At 33.3% G+C, this 8,892-nt stretch overlaps 2 protein-coding genes across 2 annotated transcripts; both read right to left on the bottom strand.

Moving 5' to 3' along the window:
* Nucleotides 1–4,997: 4,997 nt before the first annotated feature.
* Nucleotides 4,998–5,345, bottom strand: LOC142162991 (uncharacterized). The gene has a single exon (XM_075220234.1). The coding sequence runs from the start codon at nucleotides 5,343–5,345 to the stop codon at nucleotides 4,998–5,000; it is 348 nt and encodes a 115-aa protein (XP_075076335.1).
* A 2-nt stretch (nucleotides 5,346–5,347) lies between these two features.
* LOC142162990 (secreted RxLR effector protein 78-like) lies at nucleotides 5,348–5,707 on the bottom strand. Its single transcript, XM_075220233.1, has one exon. The coding sequence runs from the start codon at nucleotides 5,705–5,707 to the stop codon at nucleotides 5,348–5,350; it is 360 nt and encodes a 119-aa protein (XP_075076334.1).
* Nucleotides 5,708–8,892: the final 3,185 nt, after the last annotated feature.

Genomic DNA, 8,892 nt, shown 5'->3' with positions numbered 1-8,892 from the left:
TTAGGCAGGAAGCTTTTTATATGGAAATATTGGAATGGAAAAATATGCTAGAAGTCAAATCCCATAGACTAGGAAAAAATTAATTGGTTTGTGCTTCAACTACCATAACTGAGTCAAAATAGAAGAAAAAAAATATGGATAAGTGGATGCTTGAAGAATCAACCATGGGCCCTCTACCCTTAAAGAGGTATCGATCCGCGACTTCAGAGTCATGAGAATGAAAAAACTCTTGGTAAGGAATATTTCCCGAAACTTTTGATAGGAAGTGATTCACCCTTTAATAGGCTATAAGTGGCGTAAATATGAATTAATTGGTTGAGTGTGATGGAATAGATGCTGATTTTTCTACCCTTAACTAGAGGTCTTGTTTTCGACTGCAAAAACCTCTAGTACTGAGCACTTCCCTTTAGTGGGTCATACGTGCTCAATATCTGAATTGGTCGGGCGAATAAATACCCAAATACCATATTGGTTATTTTTTAAAATTGGAAAGAATCAATCGTAAGACACAATTCTATTTTTTTCTTTTCTTTTCTTGTTGTTATTTTTAACTTAGAATTTGAAAAACAGATCCAAATTTGAGAAAGAAAAAAGAAGAAACTTCTTGGAGACATAGTGATAAGATAGTGTGTGCTTTGAAAAAGAAAAAAAGGTTAGTGTATAAGATGACCTGGAAAGGTGAAAGAGAAGAAACCATTTGGGATCAACACATGATATTCTAAATCTTTAAATGAAAAATTTCTATACATTTTCTTCTACTTGATTACTTGTTATATTCTAAATCACTAAGAAAAACTAAAAATATGATTATGATTATCACTTATGCACCTTGGAAAACTTGTCATAATGGGAATCAATGGTATACAACCTGTCTAGACCTCATTGTCTTAGAATTCCGGCATAGTCATTACATAAAATGACTTTGTCTTAAATATTTAGGTGAATTAATAGAAAGAAAAAAATTGGACAATCCCCACTTAGCCTCTGTTTTTAATCAAGTTAGTTTCCACTTAACTTACACTGCTTATTGTGCACCATTAGGACTTTTCAGTTTACCAGTCGATCAAGTAGGCAATTACCACTAGCACAGGTTGGGTTACCATTTTTAACCATTTAACTTATTAGGCCGAGCTTTTTCTTTATTGGTGAAATATACATCGTAATTGGGATATGTTTGATATAACAGAAGTCATTTTTTAGGAAAGTATTTCACATGAGCAAATCATGTTTTAGTGTTTAGTCGACAGAAGTTATTTTCAAAAAAAAAAAAAAAAATCTACTCACAAACCAAGCACCAAAAAAATATTTTTGACAAAAATATTATTTAAAGAGAGAGTAATAATAGTTTTAACATTTCTTGACTTATTGCAACTTCGAAGTATAGAGAGTTCTACCAAATTACTGCCATCCTCCTCCATCAAAAGAATTGAATGTGCGTTACAGCGTTAAAACACAATTATCCAATTAAGCCGGCACAATTGGCAGATTGCGCCAGTAATTAGTCACTAAGCTGAAACTAATTAATCAATGACCTTTTCTTTTTGATAAAGAAGAAAATGGTTCTATGGGAAGTGGAGAAGAAAAAAGAAGTCTTTAAATATTAGTCCACATATTTCTTATGAAAATGTCCATCCTTGGATATGATAATTATATTGGATTTACACTTCTATATGTTTGTGTATTTATCATTAATAAACTTGTGCCTAGTTTATAAAATCGAAATATTCCTTAAATTGATTTTGTTTGCTAATTTTATTCGAAACTTTTCTCGAAGTAGTTAAAAGTATGTTCATTATATCTTTTACAACTTTATAAAACTATATAAGTATATATAACCGTTTTACGTTTAAGGTAAATGCTTACACCCCTTATCTCAAAATATTTTTCACTTTCAAAAATATAATTTTTGGCTGTTTTTGATTTTGGGCTGAACTAAAAAATTTGGAAAATAGTTTTTTGGAATTTTTCGAATTTCCAAAAAATTCTGAAATTCATCTTCAAGTGAAAATAAAAAATTTCATGGCCAAATGTTGATTTCGAAAAAAAAAGTAAAAAGAAATTTAAAAAAGGAAAAAAAAAATTATGCCCAAGCGGGCTCCTAGTGTGTAAGTTCTCTCAAGGAAGTTAATTCAGTTTATTTGGTTTGTAAGATCTCACAGAATCATCACTTTTTATCTTTGTTTGCTGCCGTAAGAAACCACCTTGACATTTTAGTAGAATTAGCATGTTTACTTGGGATTTCCGGTAAATTTTGTTAAGGTTTTCAACCATATAGTTCAGTAAATTTAAAATCTAAAAGATTAATTTAGTAACTTTTATTAAAAAGAACCGTAAGTTAGATGATTATTTGAAAAATTATGTTACCTTTGCCCTTTGAATTGGAACAAACAATCCGCAAAGTCTTTAGAAGAATTAATCCAAATAGCCATCCACCCAACCGTTTAAAGTAAAAATAGTCTGTGAAGGTATAATATATGTATAATTTATGTATCATATATGTATAATTATATATAATCAATGTATAAATTATGTATATGGCTAAAAAAAGTCCTGAGGCTTTACTCTGAAAGCCCAAGTCATACAAATCCATCGAAGAAGCCCGCGATAAATATGATCTATTTTGGGATTTTTACTAGTAGAAACTTATTTACCTATGTTCTTTATGGTTTGTAGTTTTTAATAAGTATTTAGATTTTTCTTATAAATTATATACATTTCTCATTAAAAGGCTCATACTCCATTATTAGTGCCTTCAATTAAGATATTCAATTACAGCCTTTCCTTTTTTTTCTCTCTACTCTTCTCTCCCCTTTTTTTTTACATCAAAATCTCTTAATCTACTCCCACAATCTCCATCTTCTCTCTTCTCACCATTTTCGACAACTTTATATCATTAAAAAATCGTCAACTGCATCGTTCTTTTGCTAGGAGATTGGACAACGCTGAAAATGAAGAAAATATTCAGGAATTGCATGATAATTGTATCATAATTGTATTTGAATTGTATCAGATACATAAATACCTAAAACATAATTGTATCATACTTGCATCACAATTGTATCTAACTTGTATATGGTACGTTAATACCAAAAATAATACCTGATAAAATATTAATAAATTAATATACAATTATCATATATTTGTGATACAAACTGTGAAATTCGTCATGAACTTGCAACTCCTTGTAGCAATATACAATGAATATACAATTATCATATATTTGTAATACAATTCCTTCAACAATTATGATATATGCAATTATATTACGATCGAGATACATTTCTGAAAAATTGTGACACAATTATGATCTTCATCTTATTCAAGTTTTAATCACAACTCTACACTAAAAATCTAATATAATCATATTATAATTGTATTAGTATCACATCAAGTATTTGTTTGGGTATTGATATATCATATACCAGTCATATACGATAAAGATTTTAAAAAAAAATAAAACAAGATTCAAAATACATTCACAGCTTGATTCTAGAGCAATATTCTGAATTTTGTCTGCATTATATCAATAAGATATAGATATTTTGAGTGATTAGTAAGAAAGATAGCAATTGAGTTTGAAAACCTTTGGAAAAGAAAAAGGAAAAGAATCGATTTGGGGGGGGGGAGCGAGGGGCTATAAAAAAAGAGATTTTGGGTGATTATTAAGAAATAGAGAAAATATTTTTGACATCCTTTGGAAAAGAAACAGAATCTTAAATGTAAGGGGGGTTATTGGAAATGGGAGTGGGTGTAGTATAACTTACAGGCTAAAATTAAGGGATCTTGAATTTTTTTTTTTTTTTTATGGTTTTGTATATAACTTTTTTTTGGTAATTAACTTTCTTTTGTATTAATCACCAAAGAAGAATTGTACAAATCCGTAGTCAAGCTAACTCAGCTGACTATCTCAAAGTTTAAAAGCAAACATAGCATACATATTTACACATATCACTAATAAATCTACTTTGTTCCTAGATAAAATTGATGCATATAACTCTTAGCTCGAGTAGCTACTCTAACATTGCAAATATATGCTATCTCCTTTGCAAGAACATCACTGCTTTGATATATTTGGTCAAATATACGTGTATTTCTTTCTATCCAAACTGCATATGAGGTCTCAGCATATATCATTCTGAAGATGCAAGCGTTATTGGACTTCCATTTTCCTTGCTTGATGATCTACTGAAGGTGTTGATCCCAGCAGGTGGTGATCATTTGTACACTTTGAATCCACTTCATGACTTTCTTCCATAGTTTTATAGTATATGGACATTGCACAAAGAGGTTCTCCCTTGATTTATCCTGACCTTGACACATAATACATTGAGGGATGACATTTAAACCCAATTGGCTAGCCTATCTTTAGTAGGCAGTCTTCCATGGAGCAACAGCTACATGGTAAAGACTGCCTTTGATTTGGCAGAGTTGTGAAAGACTAGATATTTCCAACTAACTCTTAGTAAGTCTCCTAACAGCTGTAGGTATATTTGTCTGATAATGCTCTTGTTGTGATCATTTAAGTTCTGTGTCTGTAGCATAGTTACTCTTGATCCAATTATTCTTCTCACCATCCAACTTTCTTGTTGTGGCAATGTCATATGTTGTAGTTGTTGTTATTTGATATAGTATGCATTAATCCACCTTATCCATAGCTTGTCCTGTTTGTGTGCTAAGTCCCAACATATTTTGGCAATTACTGCTTTGTTCCACAAAGGAAGGTTTATGAGATTAAGTCCACCAGTTGACTTAGGAGTACAAATATTTTCCCATGCTACTAATGCCTTCCTGGTTATTGTGTTAGTTCTAGACCAAATATAGCTTCTACAGAGTGCCTCTATCATTTTCAATACCTTATCAGGAAAGATGAAAAATTGAGCCCAATAAGCTTGAATACCAAAAATAACAGATTGAACCAACTGCACACGACCAGCATAGGATAGCTTTTTAGCAGTCCAGGAAGAGATCTTGGCTGTGATTTTTTAAATCAAAGGTTGTCATTGTATGAGAGCTATTTTCTTTGTAGATAAAGGAATGCCTAGGTATTTGAAGGGCAAGGATCCTTTTTCAAACCCCATGTGAGCCAATATCTGCTCCTTCACATTTTGTTTCACCCCACCAAAATACACTGAACTTTTACCCAAATTAGCCTGCAAACCTAATGCTTCGAAAAACTGAGAGAAATATTTGTATAATGTGACCAATGAGGATAGATTACCTTTAGCAAATAACAAGAGATCATCAACAAAACTCATATGAGTTATGTCCAGTTTCCTACACCTTGGGTGATACTGGAACGTAGGTTCCTTCTTAAGCTCATGCAGGGATCTGCTCAAATACTCCATCACTATTGCAAAAATATTGCAAATAGGAAAGGAGAAATAAGATCTCTTTGTCTAAGACCCTTAGCAGCATTGAAAGGTTCTGTGGTTTCTCCATTCACAAGGATAGTATAGTTGATTGTCTTGATGCATTCTATTATCCACTTGATAAACCTATCAGGAAAACCAAGCTCCTCCATCACCTGTTGTGGGACGATCCATTCTACTGAGTCATAAGCTTTTTGGAGATCAATCTTTATCATACACTTAGGAGATATCTGAGCTCTAGTGTAAGATTTGACTAGCTCATGAGCTAGGATGACATTGTCAGCAATCTTTCTACCATGAATGAATCCTGCTTGAGCTTCATAAATGATGAATGACATGACTTTCATAAAGTTAATTTTTGGTAATTAACTTTCTTTTGTATTAATCACCAAAGAAGAATTGTACAAATCCGTAGTCAAGCTAACTCAGCTGACTATCTCAAAGTTTAACAGCAAACATAGCATACATATTTACACATATCACTAATGAATCTACTTTGTTCCTAGATAAAATTGATGTATATAACTCTTAGCTCGAGTAGCTACTCTAACATTGCAAATATATGCTATCTCCTTTGCAAGAAAATCACTGCCTTGATATATTTGGTCAAATATACGTGTATTTCTTTCTATCCAAACTGCATATGAGGTCTCATCATATATCATTCTGAAGATGCAAGCGTTATTGGACTTCCATTTTCCTTGCTTGATGATCTACTGAAGGTGTTGATCCCAGCAGGTGCTGATCATTTGTACACTTTGAATCCACTTCATGACTTTATTCCATAGTTTTATAGTATATGGACATTGCACAAAGAGGTTCTCCCTTGATTTATCCTGACCTTGACACATAACACATTGAGGGATGACATTTAAACCCAACTGGCTAGACTATCTTTAGTAGGCAGTCTTCCATGGAGCAACAACCACATGGTAATGACTGCCTTTGATTTGGCAGAGTTGTGAAATACTAGATATTTCCAACTAACTCTTAGTAAGTTTCCTAACAGTTGTAGGTATATTTGTCTTATAATGCTCTTGCTGTGATCATTTAAGTTCTGTGTCTGTAGCATGGTTACTCTTGATCCAATTATTCTTCTCACCATCCAACTTTCTTGTTGTGGAAATGTCATATGTTGTAGTTGTTGTTATTTGATATAGTATGCATTAATCCACCTTATCCATAGATTGTCCTGTTTGTGTGCTAAGTCCCAACATGATTTGGCAATTACTACTTTGTTCCACAAAGGAAGGTTTATGAGATTAAGTCCACTAGTTGACTTAGGAGTACAAATCTTTTCCCATGCTACTAATGCCTTCCTGGTTATTGTGTTAGTTCTAGACCAAATATAGCTTCTATAGAGTGCCTCTATCATTTTCAATACCTTAGCAGGCAAGATGAAAAATTGAGCCCAATAAGCTTGAATACCAAAAATAACAGATTGAACCAACTGCACACGACCAGCATAGAATAGCTTTTAGCAGTACAGGAAGAGATCTTGGCTGTGATTTTTTAAATCAAAGGTTGTCATGTATGAGAGCTATTTTCTTTGTAGATAAAGGAATGTCTAGGTATTTGAAGGGCAAGGATTCTTTTTCAAACCCCAGGTGAGCCAATATCTGCTCCTTCACATTTTGTTTCACCCCACCAAAATACACTGAACTTTTACCCAAATTAGCCTGCAAACCTGATGCTTCGAAGAACTGAGAGAAGTATTTGTATAATGTGACCACTGAGGATAGATTACCTTTAGCAAATAACAAGAGATCATCAGCAAAACTCATATGAGTTATGTCCAGTTTCCTACACCTTGGGTGATACTGGAACGTAGGTTCCTTCTTGAAAGGTTCTGTGGTTTCTCCATTCACAAGGATAGTATAGTTGATTGTCTTGATGCATTCTATTATCCACTTGATAAACCTATCAGGAAAATCAAGCTCCTCCATCACCTGTTGTGGGACGATCCATTCTACTGTGTCATAAGCTTTTTGGAGATCAATCTTTATCATACAGCTAGGAGATATCTGAGCTCTAGTGTAAGATTTGACTAGCTCATGAGCTAGGATGACATTATCAACAATCTTTCTACCATGAATGAATCCTGCTTGAGCTTTATAAATGATAAATGGCATGACTTTCTGCAATCTAGAAGCCAAGATCTTAGAAATCATTTTGTATAGGATTGAACAACAAGCTATTGGTCTATATTTTTTGACTGTGGTAGGCTTAGTCACTTTAGGAACTAATGTAACAATGGTGCAGTTGATGGCCTTATATATCTTTCCCGTTGAGAAGAACTCTTTATATCATCTGTAATGAGAGTGTTGATAATGTCCCATGCTTTTTTTGAAGAAAACTACATTAAAGCCATCAATACTTGGAGCTTTGTTATCACCAATTGCTTTAAGACTCTCAACAATCTCTTGATTAGTTACCTCTGCACAGAGATCAACTCTTTGGTGATGAGACAGTATAGGACCATTCTTCATTATGATCTGTTGATAGCAAGCAAAGAAGTGGCAACTGACCCCATTAGGCTTTTGCAGAAATCAACAATCTCCCTTTTGATTGCATCAGGGTCAGTCAACCTGTCTCTTAGTAGAGTAGTGATTTCTGTCATTTGCTTCTTTTGAGTCATATCCTTCATTACTGTTGTGAAGTACTTAGAGTTTAAATCTCCAAGTTGTATCCGTCTTTCTCTAGCTTTCTATTGCGGGACACTCTCTTTAATTAATGACTAATTCTCAAGGTTGAGTAGTATTTTCTTATCCATATCTAATAAAGCATAATTGCAATTCAGTGAAATCTTCTCTTGGATAACCCTCAGATCTATTCTAGCCTTCTCAATTTTCTGAGTGATGCCCCTGAATTCCTTAGAGTTTAAAGCTTTCAAGGCAGGTTTTAGGTCTTTCAATCTTGTCCAAATTGATTTTAAAGTACCCTGTGTACTATGAGAATTTCACATGCTAGCTACTATTTGGGAAAAATCTTCATGTGCTGCCCATATGTTAAAAAATCTGAAAGGCACTCAACTAGTCCATGTTGAAGATGATAGTGTTAATAGCATAGGAGTATGGTCTGAAATTTGAGGCAGTCCATAAGTTGTTTCTACATGACCCCAGGTTATCATCCATTTATAATTACCAAAAACTCTGTTCAATCTACTGCCGACTCTATCTACTCTGGGCTGCTTATTAGACCATGTATAATAATCACCCTTCCAAGGTAGTTTTTCAATGTAGTATGTTGAAGGCAGGCATCAAAGTCTTGAATTTTTGAGTAGCGTACTGGATTACAAGACAATCTATCATTGTGGTATAGTACTGCATTAAAATCTCCGGCTATCAAACATGGTACTGCTATAATCAATGATAGTAGTTGTAAGTTATCCCATAGGGATCTTCTTTGTTCTAACCCATTGTATCCATAGACTACAGTGAGTAAACAATATATATCCCCTCTTCTACTTTTACCTAACAATGTATCATTTGAGCATCGTCTTTAATACCAGTAATAATCAAGT

This window comes from Nicotiana tabacum, chromosome 8, assembly GCF_000715075.1.
Source record: "Nicotiana tabacum cultivar K326 chromosome 8, ASM71507v2, whole genome shotgun sequence".
NCBI classification, from domain to species: Eukaryota; Viridiplantae; Streptophyta; class Magnoliopsida; order Solanales; family Solanaceae; genus Nicotiana; species Nicotiana tabacum.
This window is presented reverse-complemented; position numbering and strand designations above follow the sequence as displayed.

Coding starts and splice junctions, on each gene's coding strand:
- LOC142162991 (XM_075220234.1), bottom strand. CDS start 5,345: ATGGAGTATTTGAGCAGATCCCTGCATGAGCTTAAGAAGGAACCTACG.
- LOC142162990 (XM_075220233.1), bottom strand. CDS start 5,707: ATGTCATTCATCATTTATGAAGCTCAAGCAGGATTCATTCATGGTAGA.